Raw genomic sequence first — 23,060 nt, 5'->3', positions numbered from 1 at the left:
GGAATGCCATTGATGATCCTGTCAAGAGAGAGATAGACTCATGTTGAGGCAGTGTAAGAGCAAAATAGGAGTTACTTGTGGGTCCCTTCTCGTGCATTCGGGGACTCGGTAAACCCCCACTAAGATCCGGCCGGCTGAAGGTGCGGAAACGCGTGGTAGTGAGACAGCCAAAATCGCGGACTCTAACTGCGTTTGCTGACCATGTTGCATACACGACATGGGGACTGAGAAAATGATTAAGCGCTTCTCTCGTTCATGTCTCCGCGACCGCTGTCAATAAGGCACGTGTAAAGTTCAGCCTTGTAGCGTTTTTCTGCAAGGCTGAGTATGTAAACCTCAGATTCATCTTTGCACTCGCTATTCGACGTCTCGGTCCTTGCACAGGCCTGTCGTAAGCATGGGCAAAGGTATGCACACTATCCTCGCTCGAATCAGCATGCTGAACAGCTTTTACAGGAACCGATAAGCTATACGTATGCATACAGCCTCCGGCGCAAGATGACAGTGCTAACATCCGCAGATCACTCATAGCGAGTGGAACTCGAGCGATGCCTACTCGGCTTCCGCTGGCTCCAACGTACGAGCAGACCGCAGCGACCACGCTGCATTTAAGCGATTACCATTCAACTATTGCTCTTTGAGCTTACAGCCCTTCGAGACCCCCGTCTGTACGGCCGAGGGCCTCACATTCGATCACGAGAATATAATACGATGGCTCATGAAGCACGATACCAACCCTGTGACTGGTGGGCCACTCAAGCAGTCAGACCTCATAAAGCTGAACTTTGCGAAGAATGACAGCGGAGAATGGGTCGATCCTGTCACCTACAAGGTCTTGACGGACAATACACATATCGTTGCAATCCGCCATAGCGGGTCGGCGAACGTGTTTGCGTGGGAGACTGTCGAGAGGTTGAACATAAAAGCCAAGATGTGGCGGGATCTTGTCTCGGACGAAGAGTTCAAACGATCGGATATTATCACACTTGCCGATCCTCAGAGTCCCGAATCTCGAAACCTCAGCGACTTCAAGTACTTGAAGGAGGGAGAAGATACCGGCATACCCAAAGATGAGGCTAGCATCAACACCTCGGCCATGGGTAACGCCGCAAATCTGAAGATCATGAAGGCAAAAGAGGCAGCAGCTAAAGCGCGAGCAGAGCGGGCGAACGGCGTGGTCCAGAAGGCCGACGGCAAGACTGCATCTAAAGTCGCACCAGCGGTCCAGAAACCCGCCAGCGCACCATATAACGCGAAGCATCACACTACCGGCCAGGCAGCTGCATCATTTACTTCTACTGGGATGACAGTACATACCGGCGCACAGCTTGCCCTCATGTCAGACGAGGAGTACTTGCTCCGGCCGAAGCGCGTCAAGACGTCCGGATTCGCGTTAATCCGCACAACCTTGGGCGAGCTGACCATCGAGCTCCTTCCCGAACACGCGCCGAAAGCAGTGTACAACTTTGTCAAATTGGCGCAAAGGGGCTACTACAACGGCATAATCATCCACCGCAACATCAAGAACTTCATGATGCAGACTGGCGATCCCACAGGAACTGGCCGTGGTGGCGCAAGCATCTGGGGAAAGAACTTTGAGGATGAATTCGAGGGCCCACTACGACATGATACGAGGGGCGTAATGAGCATGGCTAATAAAGGCAAAGACACAAATTCCAGCCAGTTCTTCATCACCTACCGCAAAGTGCCACATCTGGACCGCAAACATTCCATATTTGGCCGCGTAGCGGAAGGTATGGATGTGCTGAAAGCGATCGAGGACAGTTCGACCGACGAGAAGGATCGACCGCTGGAACAAATCAAGATGTTGGATGTCAAGGTCCTGGTGGATCCTTTCGAGGACTTTATCAAGAAAAAGCAGGAGACAGATATCGCCGAGCAGGAGCGGGAGCAGCGGAGGCGGGAGGGCAAGGCCGAAGATGAGCAGTTGACGTGGACGGGCAAGAGGATACGGCGGGATGGCACTCTTGAAGATACAGGTGGAGGAGTGGGCAAGTATTTGAAGCAGGGTGTTGCAGGCGGTGTTGTTGCAGCGGATGATGACGATAACGGGGAGCCAGTGAAGAAGAAGTCAAAGGCGAAGGGGGGCTTCGGCAATTTTGAAAGCTGGTAGCCGCTAGACACTACCTCATCCAATCCTCCAAGTAGTCAAATCCATGTCCCAAGACATTCACTGCCTCAGATGTCGGCGAACCGTTTCTCCGGGCCCGAACTGAGGCTCTCACCCCGCCCGCCGACGTGCCTCCTAGATTACTGCAACGAGGCTACCGCTCGCGTCGAAGGTTGGATTACTTATGCTGTCAGCAACTAATTTAAGCTCTTTGCCCCGGCTGACTGACCTGATATTTGCTGGTCCGGTCATTGAAATCAAGCATTATACCTCCCATCAAGCTTCCGCATCCGTGCTGTCTGATCTGCTTTGCCAAAAGTCGTAGCTGAAGTGCTTTTGGGACTGGATTATCTCAACTCACAACCGAACGGTATACAGAGATCTACACTATCGATTCACGACTCTGTTATTGCGAGCCGGTGCTGAACGTCCTCAATCCATTGGAGAGGCTACTGGCGGCGTCCAGACCCCAGAGCCAGCGACAAGGTGGCCGCTTCAGTTTGCTCATCACACTCATCCAGCTGCTCACTATATCTGGTCTTCGCCGTGCAGACACTCTGACGGATGTCTGACCAACTCTCATGATACTCCCTCACATCTCCGACCCAAAGCCACCATGCAAACCACGCTACGCACCGCATTCATCACCGACCTCCTCCTCCCATCACCGCATTCCCTCCCCACCCTAAACCCCGCCTCCATCTCCCAACTAGGCTACGACACAGCCCTCGCCCTCCTCCACGACAGTGAATCCTTCATCCGGAGCAACCCGCTCGTCACCAACGTCCGCCCCGTCACCAGCCCCTCGGACTCCAAACACTACATCGACGTCCCCACCTTTTGCCAGGAATTCAACCTCTCCCCCACCGGCGATCCCTCCCGCGGCATCTCCGACCAATGGACCCAATACGAAATCACTGATAAGCTAAATTGGGGCCTCGGCAGCTCCGACCTAATCTATACGACCGCCATGCGCCGCATCCCGGGGGGGTTCGAATCCATCACCTCCCCCGGCAGCGGCGTGCGCATCTACGGCCGCTTCGAGATCCTGCGGCCCTCAGAACTCGGCCGCCTCGCCACCACTTCCCACATGGAACAAGGCGCCACGCCTGGCGGCGCGGAGGGCGGCCCTGACTCTACCCACTCCCACCAGCAACAACAGCAGCAGCAGCAGAAACAACACCCCAACGCCGTGCCAGCAGGCTGGGACACCCACCCGGACGCCGACGGCGTCGTGCACTTCATCGAGCACAACGAGACCAAGTGCAACGCCCTGCTGGGCGTCTACATCAAGGCCACCAATACCAAGAGCCACCAAGCCATGCACGAGAACTTTAAGCGGAGGTGGGGGGAGAACATCAAGCGCGTCTTGGCCGCCGAGGTGAGAGTGAGAGATGCTGGAGCCCGCTCTGGGCCGGGAGCTGGGGCTGGGGCCGGGGTCGAACAGGGCCGGTAACGACTGCGGCACTTGCCGCGGGGAATGGGTGGGGGGGTCGCGGGCAAAGAGACGAGCGGGTGCATGGGAGGAAGCTAGCGTCAGGGCAAGCTATGAATTTGCCGTACCGACTGGCATGCGTGAGAAGGTAGGGCAACGGCAACGGCAACGACATTGGCAATGGGATGTTGGGGAAGGGAAGGGCACCAGAAGACGAGAGCCGGGAAACTCGGAGAGCACCTCGGTTTTTTTTTTAATACTGCGGGTGGTATAGTAATAGTATACACAGCTCGACCTTTCCACGAGGGCGAGGCTACCTAGGGTGTACCAGCCTTCTACCCTGGCTGCATCTACCGACTGACTAGACCTCAAAGTACGCTTTGGGTCAGGCCTGGTTTTCCCCCAAGTGTACACACGACCATTATCTATCGATCGATAACCTTTTGCGCCACCTCGATAGATACTTCATTCCAAATCCCGCTCCGCTTCAACCAGGCCCCGTTTTCCCATGCCTCGCTAATATGAATGTCGTCGTAATACATAAGCCCTTGAACCAAGCGAACCGCTTCTCCAAATAGATAAGTCGGCTCCAAAACTGCTTATTGCCATGAACTCTCCTTGCTGTGTCCGCCGATGGCCTCACCCGGCCACAAACCTTACAGGCACAACCCACTCGCCACTGAATTCGACGCCCTGACGCCTCCGGCTCCCATGCCGCTGCCATGCCACGGTACTGATACCCACATCGGCCACACAGACCTCCCAATCCGGCACCGCGTCACCCGCCTCCAAGCTCAGGCCCATCGCCTGCAGAAGACCCGTCTTGGGTGCGCCGAGGCATACGATGCGCGCACTGCTCATGCGGAAGAGCTGATTGTCCACATGTGTGAAGTAGCCGGAACTTGCGTTCATCCCACTGGGCACATCGACGCTAAGCACATTTTCCGTGCGGCTCGCCCACCGCGTCATCTCGAACGCGGCCGCCAGGTCGTCCGTCCGCAGCTCGTCAGGCGTGACGTGAATACCCATGATGGCGTCTACGATGATATCCGGCTGCGGTGCCCCGCCGGACAGTTTGGATTGGTATTCGTCCCAGCGCTCGACCCAGCCACCGCCCTTTTTGTAGATGTTGAGCTGTCTTCTTACGCTCTCGAGCACGCTCTCCTCTCGTTCGCCACCGAGCAGAATCACTGTGACGCGTAATCTGCGATTCCGGAGGTGTCGAGCCGCAACCACGCTGCGCGCTCCAGATTTGTGGTTGCCAATTAAGAAGACCACAGTCTTCACGTCAGCACCAGCCTTGAGAACCGCTTCAGCGATACTGCGGCCAGCATTCTCGGAGAGCATGTCTTCGCTGAGGCCGAGATCTGTGGTACATAACTGCTCAATTTCCAGCATCTGCAGGGGGCTGACGCAGTGGCAAGGCTTGTTGCTTGGGAGCCGGAAAGAAGCCTTGGTGCCGTTGACGCTGGCGCCGCCATTGATGGAGCTGGTGGCCACGCGCTGCAAGGGACGAGGGCTGGCCGTACGTTCGCTAGCCACATGACCGGGTATAACACTGGCTTTACGACTTGGAAGCGGATGACGAGAGTTGGCACGTCGAGACCCTTTGCTGCTCGAGTATTGGCTTGCTTCTAGTTCTTCTTCGAGTTCGGTCTCTCCAGCTTCACTTTTCCACTGGTCGTCTATTGGTGGTGCTTTCCTTGAAACTTCCCCGTCGAGAACATTCTCTGTGAAATGCAGGTTTCTGCCCCCATTCGTCCCGGGTCGTGCTACGCGGTTGAAGCTCACTAACCTATCATCATCAGGTATCGCGTCATCTTTGCGGAGGTCATCGAAGACCTGACGTTTATCGAATTTGCTGAGATTACCGGCAAAGTCGAAGTCGCCAAGGTCTTGGATGTCGGTCGCATCTTCTGTCGCCCACCCATTGGCATCTTCAGTCCGACGGCCACGTTGGCGCCGTGGAGTTCGTTCATCAAGAAGAGGCGTGTTGCGCCAGCCTTTACCCTTTCCAGGTTTCGCGTTCTTAGCCGCTGTTGTACCAGCGGATTGCTTCAGGGAACCATGTATATCTTTGATGTCGATTATGCCTGGCGCGGTGTGAGAGGGTGTGGATTTGTGCTTCTTGGTGGTAGACTTTTTATTCGTGTTCACTGTGCTGAGGGCCAGGGCATCGAAGGGCTCGGTAAGGATCGCAGTGGCTTCGGACTCTCGGCGGGTATTTCGAGCAGGCTGCGTTGTAGCGATGCTGGAGACTGAACTCTGCTTAGCTATACTGCGCCCTGGTTGGGACATAGGACTCGGTGTAGGGCCATCCGCGATCATGATGGGCGACACCGGGTGAATGGTGGGTTGTACTGGTTTGTTGTAGCTCAATATGGCTGGATCGACGAAAGCAGACTGCGAAAGCGGTTGTCGAGGTGGATGACCACCAGGAATCTGATGTGTGAGTTGAGGAGCAGCGGTAGGCGTCGGTAGATTCGAGGTTGAGGCTTGTGAAGGCGCTACTTCGACATCGGCAATGTTCGTGGCGTCAAGAGTATATAATGGCAGTCGCTGGCCATTCCACAGTAAAGTGACTGGTCAAGGTCAGCGGATAACCAGGCATTGCTCGAATTTCGTACCATTATGAAGGTGCAGCTTCTGGTCCACAACATTCGATACAACGCCTTGAATTTGAGCGTTTGGCGGGGTGCTCAAGGTCACTAATATAGTGTAGCCTATAAATTCAGACGCCATCGTGAGATAGGGTTTCAACAGCCGTGACACCTGCCTCGCGACAGGGTGCAAGTGTTTTGTAGATGTTGGGGAGTGCACGTGTGAGGCCTTGAGATCTGCGTCGGATGGGAAATGTCGTTCTCGAAGATTGCCCATTTCGTCACCGTGGACCCACAGGCCCGTCCTCCGTCCAACTTCGAGGTGACCCCTTTGGCCCACAGCCTTGCCTCTGTACTTTATAGGCCCTGTTTAGTGCTGTCTACTCGCATACGTGTACACAGGACTACGCTGGATGATTGTGCAAGCACAAATCAACATCAAGCAACGCCGAGGCGACATCTAAAGCGTGTCGTCAAATAGAGTGCCCAGAAGATGGTTTGCACAGCACATCGTTGTCTGAACGAGCTGATGTACAGATATACCTCCTATCTGCTGTGCGATAATTATCGAGGCATGCATACCGTGCTTCGTTGACCGACAGTCCTTCGACGCAATATAACTCGTGGACATTATTGCCTCGACGATCCAGAACTCATCCTGGGTCGCTATGCATTCATGTACTCATACTCATCGTCATCTTCGGCCTTTCGGGTAAAGGCAGTGATACGTGGCGTAGCCTCCGGCTTGATGGACTTCGAATCCTTCAGGTTCTTGTAGAACGTGATGACCTTCGGATGCACCATAACTTTTCTCTTGTCGAATCTCAAGACTTGCAGACCAGCTTGGCTGGTAGCTCTTGACAGCGCGACGTATGCCTGACCTTTCTCAAAAACCTTTCCTAGGTCGACCTTGACACGATTCAATGTCTGGCCCTGAGCTTTGTGGATGGAAAGAGCCCAAGCAAGGATCAGCGGAACTTGGACACGCTTCGCCGTGATCTCGCCCTGCTGATTTTCCGTCTTCCATTCTTCTGGCTGACAGAGCAGCTCACGAGAGGTCCCGTCCGGCAGAGCGAAGCGCACCATAGGCCAGTAGCGTGGTACGCGATCGCCAGCATTTTTCAGGCGCATCTGCGAGATTTTGGCCCTAGCAGCCGCTTTCTCGTCCTCGTTGCTGCCTCCTCCAGGCTCGTGTGCTTGTAAGAACAACTCTTCATCATCCTTGTAGACGGAGAAAGTTGCCTCGTCCATGAAAGACACAACCTTACCCAGCGAGCCGTTCACTAGACCGTTGTCCATGTTCTTGATGAGCATGACTTGGGCACCTTTCTTGAGACTGAGTGCTTCTGGGGCCATGAAATTCGCCAGCATCTTATTGCGCACTGTGAGATCACTAACACCGCTGTCGACCGCCTCGAACCGCATCTCCTGGCCAGATAGCATTCGCATACGAGTTTGGTTAGCTCCATCTACCTCTGATCGAGTAGGAAAACTGCACGAATTAGCTGGGTGTGTACCATCGGGGAGGAAACATACAGCTCAGTGGCTTCAACGTCGTCCTTGAACTCCAGTGGTCTCGACAGCCGCTGGAAGTTCGACACAGTTGCTGGACTTATTTCTCCCAGGCGCATCTCATTGAGCATGCCGGCAAACACAGGATCTTTTTGGCGGAAAACATGTGTTAGCAAGATGGTGTGTTGGATGCACGTTGTCCAAGTGGCCGCGTCAAAAGCAAACTTGGCAACCGAGTTTCGGTCTGGAACAGGAGGTAACTGGAAGAAGTCACCAGTTATGACCAGCTGGATACCCCCGAATGGCCGACCGTTGTTCCGAATGACGCGGGCGATATGTTCCAGCTTATCAAACAGCTCACCATCGACCATCGAGATCTCGTCAACAACGAGGACCTTGGTACGCAGCCACTTCGCCTTTGTCTTTGCATTACGCTTGATCTTCTTGCATAACTCTGGCACGGGTTCTTTGCCGAGCCCAATTCCGGCCCAGCTGTGTAGAGTTTGGCCCTCAATGACGCACGCAGCCAGTCCGGTAGATGCAGTGATTGCAAGGCGATCGGTCTCCTTGCGATACTTGTGCTTGAATTGTGAAATGATTGACCTCATCAAGACAGACTTGCCGGTACCGGCAGAGCCAGTAAAGAAGACGCTCTGACCCTGCTCGATGACGGCATGAGCAACAGTCTGCTGTTCTGGACTCAGCATCTGCAAAGAAACTTCAGTCACAGGCTTTGGCTCAGACTTGCTCGTAGTCTTAACGACGCGGTTGCGCTTCCTGAATTCTTTCTGTTCATCTTTAACAGCGGAGGCAGACTTATTCCACGCATACTGAACATTATCCTTGTCAACAGGGAGCGGCGACTGAATCTTCTCCTCCTCCTTCGCGGTGGCCCACGGCAAGGTTCTTCGTTTTGCAGGACGTGCTCGCTCTGGTGAGACGACAGGAGGTGGCCTTAGAGGCTTTTCAAAGTGAGCAGCGGGAGACGACGACCACGGAAGCGGCACGCTGCTTGGAGGTGCCTTCGGTGACGTTGCCGACTGGGATGGAAGCTCTGGATAGACAACGGGATCTAGTTGAGGATATCGGACTGCAGGTTTCGGAGGAGATTCGGTCAAGTCGACAATGTCATCGAAATCGTTCTCATCAAATTGCACAAGGTCATGAAGGCCACCAAGACTGCTGGTGCTGCTCATGGTGCGATCAAACTTGCGCTTGTTTGAGGGCGGATTCTGCACATTCGGATGATGTGGTTTGAAGGGCGCTCGCGTAGGTTTGTTCGCGGCATATGAGCTGACGGCCTTGCCCAACATAGTGGCGTCGACAAAGGCGCGTGGAGACCTCAGGGCAGCATTGGGGGAAGGCAGTCGTAGACAGAGCGTGAAGCTAGGCATACACAGGCAGGTCGCAGTTAGGTCAGCGTTGTTTTGAGTGAAAGTGGTCAGTAGTGGCTACCAGGCAAAATGGAGCCATTCAAAGCGAGACGCGACACGAGGCAAGGAAGTCGCGTTGCGCCCGGTCAAAGTTTTCTCCGAGCTACTTCACTGTAGCCCATCAGAGTGCCACCACCCCATTGACTACGCTCAAACACTCGGCACGGCATTCCTATATGCTTGCCATACGCTTTCTTAAGGTCGAATCGCGATGGTTCATAGTGAGAGAAGGCTGAATGTTTTGTGCCAGAGTCTCGGCGCCGGGAGCGCTTGCATTGCTCTCTCACAACAGTGAATGGCAACACAATGAGTAGAAATAGATCTGCGTTGGCCTGTCAAAGTCGAACTTTGGCAGTCACTTGACAACCAAGGCTCAAGGTACTCCTTGGAATGCAGCTATAGTGTCACACAGGACTCACTCGTGTCGACGGCAATTGTGTGCTAAGCCATGTTGTCCGGCTTTGCGGAGGTCTGGCGCTATACCCGGGGATCAACATCTCTCGAGTCCGTTAGAGGAGTCGGACGGTGAGGCCAATGTCCGCCCATGACAGAAGGATCGTCTCAACAAGCATATGGGGTGGAAAGAAGTCTGGTCCGCGTATTCGGGTCAATGCTACCGCAACGAAATATAAATCTCCAAATAGCCCCGCGCGAGTACAATCAAACGGCTTAACGACGTGCAAGTCACGCTCAACCTCGACGCAATATTGCAACAGATACAAGAAGATGGAGGGTCGCTGTCAATGCGGCGCTGTTAGGTTCAAGACGGATGCAGATAAGCCTCTGAAGATATTCATCTGTCACTGCCTCGGTAAGTCTACCTATCTGCACCGTGATCAGCCTTGGTGCAATGTACTTCGCTGCGACAATTGCTGATATGTATAATGGTGCACAGAATGTAGATGGGTGAGTCAAGCTTATTAATCAAGGATGACTGGAAGTGAATTAAAGGCGATATACAGCAAGCTGCATCCTCATATGGCCTCTCTGCCATCTTCCCAGAAAGTGGAGTGCATTGGCTTGGTTCCTCTAGGGACAATATGACTAAGTGGACGCGGACAACCTTTCGTGGACGAGAAGTAAGTGCTCTACCAAGGTTCCCGAAAGTAGACAATGCTTCGTTGTCCCTTCAAAACGCCCCTCGGCTGCGTTGGTTGACCGATGTCCGTACCTTAGAAGGACGGATGGTTTTGCAAGACCTGCGGATCCCGACTCTACCACCATTGTCCAGGCCAAGCCTTACTCACAATCAAGGCGGGCGCTCTCGAAGGCTTGACCAAGGAAATGCTTGATGAAGGAACACATATATGGGCAAAGGTAATTGAAAGCGTGTCGTCCTTGCTTGAAAGGACATCGAGTTGTTCCGTGGTATGAAGCTGATGATGTCGTTAGAGGGCCATCACACCCATTCCTGCCGGCGCCGAGTCATACGACGAAGAGCCACCCGGAAATGATCAAGAGCCTGTTCCAACTGGTAAGCAGTAGCGCAAAGGGTGACTGAATGCAAGAAGGATCTGGAGATTGTTATGGTATTAGGAGCAGGTCTGCAGAGGAGCGCTCCAGATTGATTCCACGTCTTGAAGTCTGTGTCGACGTGCGTAGGTATATACATTCGTTTCCTCGTGAAAAGGTGTGGTGTTGCGTTTGGAGTACTTCTCTCTCTTTTTGTACAGCAGCACGTAGTCTGGATTCTTGACCATCGCTGGCAATCTCGATTCGACATCCTTCTTTTCTAATGTGCCGTCGCCGCCAACTCTGATCCGCCCTCGGCTGCCTCACGTTCGGCTCGTCGTTTCCGCTTCTCCATAAGGATATTCTTTCGCTGTTGTAGCATCTGTACTTGCCGCTGCTCAACGCCACTCAGCCACCAGCCAAAAGAAGCGCCAATCGACCCGAAGACAGGATACCAGATTAATCCACCGCGTTGGAAAAATGGTCTCATCTCAATCCCGAGCTGCATCAACCTTGTCGCGACACCTGAGCTATTAGTCGGGAATGACTCCATACGATTCAGGAGAACTCACCGAAAGCGCCCCAGAAAAGAACTTTTGACATCCTGACAGTGCGGTGCTCTCGTGAGCTGTGATCCTTCGACAACGGGGTGAGTGAGCTTCGCGGAGCTACGGAAGGGTTGGAGGACGGTTGTTGATAAGATCCTGTTCTTGGATTGCGTCCTTTGAGACAGGGGCAATGAGTCTCCACGAAGCTCCAGGCAGACGTGGAAAGAGTACACTAGACAGGGGGCACGCGTTAACGCAGTGTTGTCGTGGCCTCGCAGTTGGAATAAGCTACCAATTCCCTGAGCAGGGATTGAGGAAGTTGCAAGCAAGCGAGCCAAGCTTGCGAAAACGCCAAGCCGGCGGTAGAGCTTCCCCGAATTCAAATGACATCTTGATCGTCAAATGACTCGACGCGAACCACCGTGTTTCCTCCAACAGCCCCGAATTCAGTCATCGATTGATATTTGTGCATCACTGGTCACGGCCAGTTCGCAGGCCCAAAATGGCCGAAATTATCATGACTGATGCGCATGCACCTGCGCCATCTGTCTCTCTTCGACCCAAGTACAAGCTGGGTGAACTGCCCCTAGTCAAAGAGCAGCGATCTGCAATCGATGCCCTTTTTACGCAATATCAGAAGCAAGGCGGTTACGACTCGATGCGCAAGCAGATATGGACTAGCTTCAACGCTTCCGAAGGCAAGACCGCTCTGACCGATCGAGTGAATGAAGTTGCCGATAGCGAAATCGACAAGAATCCTGGCCTCCTCTCCCGCGATCGCGATACTGCTGCGGCTCTCATCAACGGCGCCCTCGACCGCTCCGGTATCTACAAAGATGTCGAAGCCCATGTTGACCGCGAATTGGCAAAGCATCTCGACATGGTCTTGGCTTCTGTGCGCGAGCTTCGGCGGAAAGAAGTTGGTGAAGAGCAGGCCGCGGCAGAGGAGCAGCGGGGTTCTAAGACCGATGAAGACTACGAACGGGAGACTGAAGGACGTATTGAAGAGCGCACAAGAAACCGAAACAGACTCGAAGAGGTCTCACATGATCTCGCGCAACTAAGGGCCAAAATCAGAGCCATGGAGGAGAAGAAACTTCGTGAAGAACAAGCCAAGCGCGACGAGGAAGACCGCAAGCGCCGCGAGAAGGAAGACGAAGAGCGTCGTGAGCGTAGGCGCAAGGAGCGAGAAGAAGAGGACCGCAGAGAGGCCGAACGCATCAAAGCCAGGGACGAGCGGGCGAAGAAGCGTGAACAGGAGCGACTCGAACGGGAGGCTGAGTACGAGAAGGAGAGGGAGGAGCGGCAACGTCGTCGTGATAAGGAGCGCCGTGGGCGAGATCACGATAGCCGTCGCGGCTCGGTGGCTGAAGTACGAACGGAAGTCAAAACCGAGGGCAAGAAGGTGGTCGATGAGAAGGATCTTGAGGCAGCGGCGTTGGAGTTGCTCATTAGCGAAGGCAAACAACTTGCAGATCAATCGCGGACCTCGACTCGGCGCTCTGACCACGACCGCGACTACCGACGAAGAGATCGGTCACGCGACTCGTACCGGAAGCACGATATTCCTCGCGAGCACCGCAGTCGGTCAAGAACTCGGCGCTCTGAGCGCGACACTGATAGCCACTCAGTCGTGGTTTCTGACAAGAAGATCAAGAAAGAAGACAAAGAGGATGACTCAGACCGCGAAGAGGGTGAGGCTCAGTCACGCAAGGGTAGTCCTAGCCCCAGCCCTAGCCGCACTCGAGCACCTGGTCAGCCGCGCGAGAGAGAACGTCGACCCCGGTCCGCGAGCCCCGTCGGCATTGATCGATATGTGCCCGGAGGTGGTGTGCACCGAGCTGCACACGACCGCGATCGTGACTCGGATCGCCGCAAGCCTCGCGATGCGCGAGATGCCAACGACAAAGATCGTGAAACTCGTGATGGCACAACCCGATTTGGTCGTTACGATAGATACACGCGTCGCGACAGCCGGGACTACGACGCGAGGAGGGAGTCAAGGAGGGATCGAACGCGCAGCCCAAAGCGGCGAGACAGAGATGATAGGCGTGATAGCAGAGACACTCGGGAGCGAGACGATCAGCGAGACCGAGATCGTGATCGAGACCGCGATCGAGACGACAGGAGAGACCGCGACCGTGACCGGGATGACCGCCGTGACCGCGACAGAGACAGGGACGATCGCCGGGATCGAGGTCGTGATAGAGACCGAGAGCGTGACCGAGACCGAGACAGAGGCGACAGAGACAAAGATAGGGACAGGGATCGCGATCATGATAGCAGGAAAGACCGTGACCGCCGAGAGCGGGACATCGACCGCTACAAGCCGGGCAGCAGCCGTCGAGACTGAGCGAGCTAGGCTTTTATTAAAAGTGTTCTTTAGCCCCTCCCCAAGAAAAATGATACGATCATCAACTCGATAGAATCTCTTCTCTCATTCACAGCTAAAGCGGAGGTAATTCCTCCCTACAAACAGGACAAACCAACCGCAGTCCCATCCACCCCTCCAAACACTCTGCGTGGAAGATATGCCGACACGGCGTGACCATGTAGCTCGCCCTCTCCATGCCCAACCCCATACCCAATCCCAACGTGCCGCCCCTGGCCGCTCCTCCCGCCCCATTCCCCTTCCCCACGACCGGCACGTCAATCTCGTTCATGCAGATCGCACAATCGAAACACCTGCGCTCCCCACCCTCCCGATCCTTCGCCTCACTGGCGCTAGCAAGCAAAGCGATATCCAAGCCCTTGCGCCCCCCACTAGTGCCCCCTTCCTCATCCGTCCCCTCCACCAGCACAGGATGGTACTCATACGCAGCCTCGCACCAGCTCTCGGGAATCCCAAACCTCGGCCCTATTAGGCGATGCGCCAGAAGCACGCCGACCTGCAGCGCGAGCCAGGCGGCCAACGCAAGGGCGACGCGCGGGCTGGCGCGCACGCCGAACAGGTTGCGCGGCGTGACGTACCAGTAGAGCACCGGGGTGGCGCGCAGCACGGAGCTGCCGAGCACGTACTCCCAGGAGAGGGCTTTGCGGCAGTTGCGCTGCACGTTGCGGTAGATCTGCGGGAGCCAGATGGAGAAGTAGGCGAAGGAGAGGGTGGTGAAGTAGATGGATTGGAAGGGGCGGGGGAGCGAGGGCGCGAGGCCTGAGAGGAGCAGCAGGATGCAGAGCGTGACGTAGAAGCGCATGTAGATGGAGGCGAAGGTGGTGGGGGCGTCGCGGATTCGGAGGCCGAGAGGGTTGCCGGGGGTGGGGACCGCGCCGGGGGTGGTGACGGGGAGGAGCGAGTCTTGGTCGGAGGGCATGAAGAGGGGGATTGGGGTGGGGGTGGCGCCGGTGTCGGTTGGTTGTGGCGTGGCAGTGGGAGTATTTGTAGACGGGAGGACGGCACTGACGGGATTGTCTGAGGCGATGGGTTGTGGGGGAGGTGTGGGATTTTGTGGTGGTGGCGGCGGCACTGGTGGCGTAGTTTGCTGTCGAAGTCGTCGTTGCCGTTCTGCTTCGGCTCTTTGCGGTTCGCCAACCTGGACCGTCCAGATATCATAAACAAACTTGACTTCGAGGAAAGCGACGTGTATGCAGGCGAGGAAGGTTGCTGTAAAGACAACGAGGAATCCAGCCTCCTCGGACATCAGAACGAAAATCATGATGAAGAAAATGAGGCCATCTCCCAACGCAGCAAGCAGGACGCCCTGGTAAGCAACCCTGCTCCGCGTGGACGGCGTACCTGCCTTTTTCATCTGTCGTTTGAGCAGCGCAATCTGCAAAGTCAAAGTCAAGATGAAAGCGATTAGCAGCCGGCTCTCCAGTTTCGTGAAGGCTTCTGCCTTCTGTCCAGACAAGGAGTCGGTCTCCAGGACATAGCCGCAATCAGGCGAGAAGACAACGGCCGAGAAAGACATAGGTGGCGGAGTCCCGATAGGGGCTCCTTCGGGGTAAGAGAGCTCTTTCTCAACCATGCGCAAGTACTCTTTGGATCCGAGCAGAGGTTTGGGCTGTAGCCATACGATCAGCTCACATCTCGGGACACCAATGACATCCACGTCTCGATAGAACTGCTTCTTCCATAATTGTGCAACGGTAGTGTTCATGATCGGTTTTGCAACGTCGAACGAGGCGGCATCCAGAGCGAAGTGAGGAAGAGCAGGAAAAGCGTCGAATTTGGAGCTCGCGGTTGAGAGAACAGCCGCCCCATTGGGAAAGTGAACGCCGCGCAGAGTCGTTTGCCAGCCGTCGCCCGGTGCGGACTCAGTCCATATTTCGATGTCGGCTTTGAGGTCTCGAGCATCTGTGAACGGTCCTTCTTCATCCACCAACGACAGCTTGATCTCTCCCGCCGCTTCAGTGATGTTGCGGTGCCAGCGATGAATGACATACTCCTTCATCGGGTCCAGTTCAGTCAGGTTGACCGCAGTTGGTCCCAGCACTGACAGTTCTGATCGTTTGAAGTCTCCTCTGATCTCACTCGTAATCTCATCATAGAAAGCAACATTGTCGAGACCGGCCCAGCTCGACGAGAATTGGTCGCGGCTCAACTGTTGGACTTTTGGCAACAACTCCCAATGATGCCCATCACTCTCGCGGAACGCCGTTAGATTGAGATGCTTCCCATCCGTGAAATCGCCATATGTGGTATTGGCTAGCACATCGAAGTCCCGCCGGCGCTCATCCTCGTAGTGGTCGACCCCGAAATGAAAGCGCCGCCTCGGTGTCTGATCGGGAGTATTTAAGATGAAGAGCAGCAGTATAAAGAAGAGGATCGCTCTCGACCCCTCCTGACTTTCAGGCATGCTTCACCCATTGAAAGACCGATGACAGACGAGACAAGTGAGGTGGACGGATAGCTTATGGAGGTTGCCTTGTCGCCAGTAGCCTTGACTGCAGCCCGCCCCAATCGGAGCCAGCGCCCCTCCTCCGCAACCTCTCAATCAGGGGTTTCTCCTCGCTTCTGCATTTTTGTCGAACGCGTTCGTCATTCCAACGCTGCGCACTGTCGCAGCACTCAAACCATGGCCACCTCCATACCGGAGATCCCACTGCCACCACGCACACCCACTCCGCCTCCCGACGACGGCCCAGGCCCGAGCGTCGACCGCTCTCCTCTCCGTTTTGATCCCACCTCGCTCTCCCCCCACCATCGCGACGACATGGAATCAGCAAAGACGTCGTATTTCACGCCCACGAGTCCCGAGAAGAGCAGTGACGGGCCCTTCAACTTCCAGCCCGCGACGCTGGCGAAGTCGCCGGTTGCGATTAAATCGGTACGTTTTACCTTAGACCAGCAGACAGGTTCATTTGCACTGATACTCACTGCCCCTAGAACATTGGCCAGCGACGAGGCCACAAGTACAAGCACTCCAGTGTGTCACACCAGATCTTCCTTGAGCCGCCCGTGCGCGCACCCCTCGCGCTTCCGAATTCGCTGCCGATACCGACGTGGAAAGAGCTCCGCACCAGCTTGACCAAGGATCAGAAGGTGCGCTTCTACTGGAGTCTGTGCCACATGACGGTGGCGGCATATACGGCTTGGAACACACATGGATCGGCGGGGATGCAGGCGCTCTCACACTTGATATTCTACGACTCGCTCGGGGCACTACTGGTCGTGTTTGTGGAAGTGTTTTCCAACTTCGAAGTTTGGGGTCGGTCGAGCATACGACATCCGTTCGGGCTACAGAGGATGGAGGTCATTGCGGGGTTTGCCCTGTCGATTCTGCTCATCTTCTTTGGCTTTGATTTGATCTCTCACAATGCCAAACATGCGCTGGAGGGGATTGGCCATGTCCCGCACCATGCTCACAAGCACGAGCGGGTCAACGCTGGCACCGTCGACTTTACAGCCGCCATTGCTCTTGGCTCGACTTTGATATCAGCCGTGGGCTTGAAGAACCATGCTCGCATTGGCAAGGCCATGCGTTTCGCGGCGATGGAGAACCTCAACCTTCCGACAACTCTCACCAACCCTTCACACTTCCTGACCCTCTCCTGCTCCGCCATTCTCCTGATATTGCCTCTACTCTCTCTCCATCTCTATGAGTGGATCGATAAACTTCTCAGCCTTACGATCGCAACATCAATGCTGTTCCTTGGTGTCCACCTAGGCAAGAACGTCGGGTCTATGCTGCTGATGTCGTACCCTGGCAGTGGCGTGCCCGGCGTGATCAGCGCCATCGAAGCTGACCCAATGGTCCGCAGCGTAGAGCACGCCAAATTTTGGCAGGCTCACTACGGCGTGAGCATGGCCAACTTGCGACTGAAGGTCATTGGCAGTGAAGATGACCAGTTAAAGCTCCGGGAGCGCATCACCAGCCTCATCCGCAACCGCCTCTCTGGTGGCTATGGCCAAGGCGGTCAGCGCTGGGAAGTGAGCGTGCAGTTCAGGGCCGAGCCCGTCTCGCAAGGCGTCAGTTATGGGCATTACCTTCATGCCACATAGCGTGAACGAACAGCTTTCAATCGATGAACCATTCCATGTTAACATTCAGGCTCTTTCCACAAGCAAAGTTGCCTGGCCACCAACTTTTCCTTCCATGCTTCGCTCTGCGGCCCCGTCGATGTCTTCGATTCTCTTCCTGACCAGATCTAAGGTCTTATTCGCCTCCTCCGAGTCTGCCCGGCGTTGTCGCTTCTTGTTTGCCAGCAGTACCTCGACCTTGCTTCCTTTCTCCAGGAACTTCTCCATTTGCCTCAATTTCAACTCCAGATCGTTCTCGCTGATGGCCCAGTTGAGCTCGATCTGCTTAGTCTTGCCCACACGCTTCTCCTTAGCCTGCTCTTTTCTGGTGCGCTCCTTCTCAGCCGCCTGCGCTAGAAGTTCGGCTCGAGACACAACTCGGACGATTGCGGTGTCCGCAGAAGGGCCCACGGCAGTTAAGAGCTGCACGGCCTGCGTAGAACGGTCGATGCTTGCGAGCAGCGCATCAAGGAGCTGAGGAGTCTGCAGCTTGCCGCTGCCGGGGTCCCGTTGTTGGCACCAGCGAGTTCCTATAGCTTCGTCGAGTACAAACTGGTCGGCGAGCTTAGACGTTTCTTCCGCTTGAGGTTTATTGGCGGCATTGAGAAGCTTGTTGATGTCGAAGTCGGCGGGCAGAGCCCGAGCAGCGGCGCGGTTGATCTTGAGTCCTCGAGAGTGTTGCTGCTGCGCTGGTGGAAAGGGTGTGAGACGCGCAGCAGGACTGGTATGGACTAGGGCGTATAGGAGCGATTCGCCAGGCGAGAGAAGGCGACGGCTGTGTCGGAGGGCAGCGGCCATCGTGAACGAAGGTTGTAGATCAGTAGAAGATGTGAAGCCCAACAGACGAGGAAGACGAGAGCACTCGGGGAGGTTGCTCTTCTCCGATTGGCCACTCGCCCGCGTGGGACAAATTTATTTCTACTGCCTAAGGTGGCCGCATCCCTCTCCTGTCTCGTGCACATACCCCAACATTCGTTCACCCCTTCCTCATGTCCACTAACTCCTCTCTCTGGTCCTACGTCCCCTTCAGTAGTGGTCAGACTTCACAACCCCGCCGCCGCTCCTCCCTTCCCAAGCACAACAAATCGACGAGCGCCTCTGCGGCCCCTTGGGATCCCTTCAAGACCGACCGCGGCGCTCCGCGATCTAGCACGCTGGAGAACATAAAGGCCGCCTGGATGACCCAGTCGCGGCAGGCCCGCTACCTCAAGGCTGGCGGCATCCTGTCATTAATTGTACTCCTATACTGGTTTCTTGCGAGTCCCTCATCGGTAGGGAACGTCGGCGGGAACATCTACTCGCCGGAAAACAGCCCAACGACACGATGTACACGGCCACACGATGCTCAGAAGCCACTGGTGCAGTATGCTATCATGATTGATGCAGGGTCAACCGGGAGTCGCATTCATGTGTACAAATTCAATAACTGTGGGCCAACACCTGAGCTGGAGAATGAGGAGTTCAAGATGACGGAGAAGAAGTCTGGCGGGTCTGGGCTTTCAAGCTATGGCGAAAATGCATTGGAGGCGGCTGTATCGCTGGACCCGTTGATGCAGGTTGCCTTGGACACGGTGCCTGACGCGTACAAGTCATGTACACCAGTCGCCGTGAAGGCCACCGCAGGTCTGAGATTACTGGGCCACAAATTAAGCACTGACATCCTATCCGCCGTTCGATCAAGACTCGAGAAGCACTTTCCATTCCCTGTTGTATCCGAGGAGAAAGGCGGCGTGTCCATCATGTCTGGCGACGACGAGGGTGTGTATGCCTGGATCACCACCAACTACCTCTTGGGCAAGATCGGCGGCCCAGACAACACGCCCACAGCTGCCATCTTTGACTTGGGTGGCGGCAGCACTCAAATCGTCTTTCAGCCTACTTTTCCCGGAAGTAGCACCGGTGGCATGCCCGAGAAGATGGCGGAGGGTGACCACAAATATAAGCTCAGCTTCGGTGGACGCGACTTCGAGCTATACCAGCACTCGCACCTTGGCTATGGCTTGATGGCGGCGAGAGACGCCCTTCATACCTTGGTGGTTGACATGGCTAAGATTGACACGATCGCCGAGCTGACATCGAGCGCGATTTCGAATCCTTGCATCACCCCGGGCGAGAAGAAAACCATCGAAGTCAAGTTCCCTGAAGGACATGCCTTTGCTGGCAAGCACGAAGTTACCATGGAGGGACCTGCCGATGCTATCCCCGCACAATGCCGCGCTTTGACCGAGGAGATCCTCCACAAAGAAGCCAAGTGCGACCTGGCTCCATGCTCCTTCAACGGTGTGCATCAGCCATCCCTTGGCAAGACGTTTTCGCGAGAGGATGTCTATATCTTCAGTTATTTCTACGACCGAACGCGGGTTCTGGGAATGCCCGAGTCTTTTACGGTGCGCGAGCTCCACGATTTGACAGCAAAAGTCTGCGGTGGGCCCAAGCACTGGACTGCGTTTGAGAGCATCCAAGGCGCGATTGAAGAATTGAGAGACCGGCCGGAGAGTTGTTTAGACATGAATTTTATGACTGCGTTGTTGCATACCGGGTATGAAATGCCTCTGGATCGCGAGGTCAAGATCGCGAAGAAAATCAAGGGCAATGAACTCGGCTGGTGTCTGGGAGCGAGCTTGCCGTTACTGGAGGCAGGCAGCGGGTGGGAGTGCAAGGTTAGGGAGGTTGGCTCATAGTACAGCTGGACAGTGTAGCTTTCTGAGATATGCTAATCAACGTCTTCGCGAACCCGACCATTCGACCGTCCAGGAGACTACGCGTTCACACTGTTGTCTAACTTTCGGTCGCATCTCCCTTTCACCCCCCATCGCTTTGTTGGCATAGAAGTTCGACTCGTCATCTGGTCCGATGACCAACTTGCTGCTGACTGTCGACTAGCTTTGCAGGCGCCAGTCTCGTGCTCGACCAACTGCAAATTGCCAGTTACTTGATATGAGGCTGGGAAATGTTTCACAACCGACATCGCCGGCGACCCTGTCTCGACCAGGCTATCTTTGCATCTCCAATCGGCTCACTCATCCCTGGCGCTAATGACCGCCTTCATAAAGCTTAGCTTGGTGAAACACGACGTCTGCGTTTCAGATCTCTCGTCCTCTACGCGCCGTATCTGTCCAATCAGGTAATTGATCGGTCCCTCGAGCTCACCATGTTGCAGGATTGCCCGGATCGAGGTGGGACAAGAACACGGTCCCTCCTCCGCAATCACGGCCATCTGACTGCGAAACGGCTTGGAATCTTGGGCCCCGATCTTCCGGCCATGACATGCTGGTAAGTTCTTTTGAGTACATGAACCTGCAGCTTGCGGCGACTTCTGGACTTTTCTCTTTCTTCACGGGTGCTGTCATTCACTTGAGCTGTATCCTCAAAACCGTTCGCTCCAAGCCAATCTCACAGCTGAACGCATTACCCCCACTATGACTTCTGTAGCAAGTATGTCGATGTCCAGCTTTCCCGCCCTTGACGAGACGGTCCCATCCAGATCTCGGTCTGCCACTCTTGAGAGCCTGTCGAGATCGCGGAATCCAAGCGTCTCCCGTGCGGCACCACAGCAACAGGTCACCAGCGATGTCCCAACGAGACCTCCGATGCCCCGCCGGTCATCATCTGCTATGCACCGCGAAGTGCTGACCCGTCTGCGACCCATGCCTTTCCAATACATATGGTGCGCATGGCATTCCAAGCCCTCTGTATCGCCTGTCAGCACGCCAAACGAAGACACGGCTCCGGCTTCGCCCACGTACGCCTTGACACTGCTGTCACAAGAGGTCAAGGACGTCGCAGCCTTCTACCGCATATTCAACAACACACCCTGGTCGAGCGTAAAAGCCAAAGAGTCTGTGCATTTCTTCCGTACCGGTGTCAAGCCACTATGGGAGGATCCACAAAATCTCGACGGCGGCTGCTGGGTCTTCAAAGTACGCAAGGAAGACGGCAAAGCACAACGGGCTTGGGAGGAGTGCTGTGTGCTGGCGCTGGGTGGACAACTGCAGAGCGCGATTGCTGATGGTCTGTCTGCCTTGTTCCTTCAGCGATAATACGTGGCTTCAGTCACTAACTGTTTCACAGAACATGATCATATCCTTGGACTCTCATACTCACCACGTCTGTACCAAGCACACATCTCCATCTGGACCCAGAGCGGCGCCAACAAGCAGAGCATCGCCAAGCTGGAGCAAGCGGTCATTGATGGTCTGAGCGAGGACTTGCGGCCCAAGTCGAGCATGGAGTACTACTATAAGATGCACCGCGAGCACGAAGGATTCGAGGAGGCTGTCGGGCTGAAATCGACTGAGACCCAGGCCTGACCATGTATTTGACAGCAAGTGCCTTGGGCGTCGTGGCGGCACCATACACAAGGCGCGTTCGGAAGTGGCTGAGGGGAACGGCCAGGGAACGCCAAAATCAACGATCATGAAGCGAGCATTACGCCGCAATGTAACGAAACCAGTCGATTGAGTTCACCGAGGCTCACCATATGCAGAGCGATTCTGAGAGGATCATATTGGCATCAAGGTCGGCGTTGGAATATGCATATATCCATCCTGAGAACCAAACAGTAGCATCAATCCATCTAGATCCCTAGTATCTCGAGCCTGTAGACCAAAACTCGCTAGCAAACTCTCCCCCAAAGATACCATAAGCTTCAGCCCGCCCTGCCACAGTCATACACTATCAGACATTCTCACTCCCTCCAACCACGCCCCGTCCTTCCCTTCCCCATTCCCCTCCACATCACCAACCCTCCTGCCTGGATCCCCCGTCGGGTTCCGAATCACCCACTCGCCCGTCCCAAACCTCAGCATCTCCCTAATCCACCCAAACCCACTGTCCCACCACCCATGCCTCTCGGGCCTCACGACCGCCAAGCTCCCGTCATCCAGACTCCCCACCGTGACGTCCACGAACGCGGCGGGGGTGTCGTGGCGGTCCAAATTGTAGTACGTGAGGTTCGTGCCGCAGCGGCCGCAGAAGCTGCGGAGGGCGCGGGGGCTGGCGGCGTATTGCTGGACGTAGGTCTCGTTTTCGTCGTTGGTCGAGTTTTTGGCGGGGGGCGGTGATGTGTCGTGGCGGGGTCCGACGACGGCGACGGTGGGTTGGTTTGCAAGGACAGAGCCGGATTTGGTGGTGATGCTCCAGGTCAGCCAGGAGGGGGGCACGATGAACCAGCAGGTGACGATGGCGCCGGTGGTGTGGCGGCAGGTGGCGCAGTGGTCGAGGGTGACGATGGGGAAGGTGGCGGGGATGGAGGAGGTTGCGGAGGTGGGGGTCGGGAGCGCGTTGGGGATGCGTGGGCGGTCCGCGAGGGCGGGGATGGCGATCGTGTATCTCGCGGCGCCGCAGTGGCAGCCGCCTGTGAGGGTTAGAGGGGTGGAGGGGAGGAATGCCATGGGTGGGGTTGGGTGGTGGGGTTGATAAAGGGATAAGAACGGTGGTTGGTGATGAGAAAGTGAAGGATGCGCGGGGACACGGGTGTATGAATGTAG

At 55.5% G+C, this 23,060-nt stretch overlaps 12 protein-coding genes across 12 annotated transcripts; 7 read left to right on the top strand and 5 right to left on the bottom strand.

Annotated features, from left to right (window-relative positions):
* Positions 1 to 397: 397 nt before the first annotated feature.
* On the top strand, positions 398 to 2,134 carry HMPREF1541_09869 (uncharacterized protein; the record flags this gene model as incomplete). The annotated part of the gene is made up of 3 exons (XM_008714541.1): positions 398 to 407; positions 457 to 473; positions 521 to 2,134. The coding sequence occupies 3 exons, from the start codon at positions 398 to 400 to the stop codon at positions 2,132 to 2,134; spliced, it is 1,641 nt and encodes a 546-aa protein (XP_008712763.1).
* A 613-nt stretch (positions 2,135 to 2,747) lies between these two features.
* Positions 2,748 to 3,587, top strand: HMPREF1541_09868 (uncharacterized protein; the record flags this gene model as incomplete). Its single annotated transcript, XM_008714540.1, has 1 exon — positions 2,748 to 3,587. One exon carries the CDS (start codon positions 2,748 to 2,750, stop codon positions 3,585 to 3,587), a length of 840 nt encoding a protein of 279 aa, XP_008712762.1.
* Positions 3,588 to 4,205: 618 nt separating this feature from the next.
* HMPREF1541_09867 (YjeF family domain-containing protein) lies at positions 4,206 to 6,308 on the bottom strand (the record flags this gene model as incomplete). The annotated part of the gene is made up of 2 exons (XM_008714539.1): positions 4,206 to 6,148; positions 6,194 to 6,308. The coding sequence occupies 2 exons, from the start codon at positions 6,306 to 6,308 to the stop codon at positions 4,206 to 4,208; spliced, it is 2,058 nt and encodes a 685-aa protein (XP_008712761.1).
* Positions 6,309 to 10,295: 3,987 nt separating this feature from the next.
* Positions 10,296 to 10,403, top strand: HMPREF1541_09866 (uncharacterized protein; the record flags this gene model as incomplete). Its single annotated transcript, XM_008714538.1, has 1 exon — positions 10,296 to 10,403. The coding sequence occupies one exon, from the start codon at positions 10,296 to 10,298 to the stop codon at positions 10,401 to 10,403; it is 108 nt and encodes a 35-aa protein (XP_008712760.1).
* A 440-nt stretch (positions 10,404 to 10,843) lies between these two features.
* Positions 10,844 to 11,166, bottom strand: HMPREF1541_09865 (uncharacterized protein; the record flags this gene model as incomplete). The annotated part of the gene is made up of 2 exons (XM_008714537.1): positions 10,844 to 11,088; positions 11,136 to 11,166. The coding sequence occupies 2 exons, from the start codon at positions 11,164 to 11,166 to the stop codon at positions 10,844 to 10,846; spliced, it is 276 nt and encodes a 91-aa protein (XP_008712759.1).
* Positions 11,167 to 11,613: 447 nt separating this feature from the next.
* HMPREF1541_09864 (uncharacterized protein) lies at positions 11,614 to 13,464 on the top strand (the record flags this gene model as incomplete). The annotated part of the gene is made up of 1 exon (XM_008714536.1): positions 11,614 to 13,464. One exon carries the CDS (start codon positions 11,614 to 11,616, stop codon positions 13,462 to 13,464), a length of 1,851 nt encoding a protein of 616 aa, XP_008712758.1.
* Positions 13,465 to 13,558: 94 nt separating this feature from the next.
* Positions 13,559 to 15,907, bottom strand: HMPREF1541_09863 (uncharacterized protein; the record flags this gene model as incomplete). Its single annotated transcript, XM_008714535.1, has 1 exon — positions 13,559 to 15,907. The coding sequence occupies one exon, from the start codon at positions 15,905 to 15,907 to the stop codon at positions 13,559 to 13,561; it is 2,349 nt and encodes a 782-aa protein (XP_008712757.1).
* A 219-nt stretch (positions 15,908 to 16,126) lies between these two features.
* On the top strand, positions 16,127 to 17,553 carry HMPREF1541_09862 (uncharacterized protein; the record flags this gene model as incomplete). The annotated part of the gene is made up of 2 exons (XM_008714534.1): positions 16,127 to 16,378; positions 16,438 to 17,553. The coding sequence occupies 2 exons, from the start codon at positions 16,127 to 16,129 to the stop codon at positions 17,551 to 17,553; spliced, it is 1,368 nt and encodes a 455-aa protein (XP_008712756.1).
* A 45-nt stretch (positions 17,554 to 17,598) lies between these two features.
* On the bottom strand, positions 17,599 to 18,369 carry HMPREF1541_09861 (uncharacterized protein; the record flags this gene model as incomplete). Its single annotated transcript, XM_008714533.1, has 1 exon — positions 17,599 to 18,369. One exon carries the CDS (start codon positions 18,367 to 18,369, stop codon positions 17,599 to 17,601), a length of 771 nt encoding a protein of 256 aa, XP_008712755.1.
* A 191-nt stretch (positions 18,370 to 18,560) lies between these two features.
* Positions 18,561 to 20,252, top strand: HMPREF1541_09860 (uncharacterized protein; the record flags this gene model as incomplete). The annotated part of the gene is made up of 1 exon (XM_008714532.1): positions 18,561 to 20,252. The coding sequence occupies one exon, from the start codon at positions 18,561 to 18,563 to the stop codon at positions 20,250 to 20,252; it is 1,692 nt and encodes a 563-aa protein (XP_008712754.1).
* Positions 20,253 to 21,008: 756 nt separating this feature from the next.
* HMPREF1541_09859 (uncharacterized protein) lies at positions 21,009 to 21,881 on the top strand (the record flags this gene model as incomplete). Its single annotated transcript, XM_008714531.1, has 2 exons — positions 21,009 to 21,582; positions 21,643 to 21,881. 2 exons carry the CDS (start codon positions 21,009 to 21,011, stop codon positions 21,879 to 21,881), a joined length of 813 nt encoding a protein of 270 aa, XP_008712753.1.
* A 357-nt stretch (positions 21,882 to 22,238) lies between these two features.
* Positions 22,239 to 22,964, bottom strand: HMPREF1541_09858 (uncharacterized protein; the record flags this gene model as incomplete). The annotated part of the gene is made up of 1 exon (XM_008714530.1): positions 22,239 to 22,964. One exon carries the CDS (start codon positions 22,962 to 22,964, stop codon positions 22,239 to 22,241), a length of 726 nt encoding a protein of 241 aa, XP_008712752.1.
* Between the last annotated feature and the right edge of the window lie 96 nt (positions 22,965 to 23,060).

The sequence above is a fragment of the Cyphellophora europaea genome, assembly GCF_000365145.1.
Source record: "Cyphellophora europaea CBS 101466 unplaced genomic scaffold supercont1.11, whole genome shotgun sequence".
Taxonomy (NCBI): Eukaryota; Fungi; Ascomycota; class Eurotiomycetes; order Chaetothyriales; family Cyphellophoraceae; genus Cyphellophora; species Cyphellophora europaea.
Note: the sequence above shows the minus strand (reverse complement) of the source record. Positions and strands in the feature narration are given on the sequence as shown.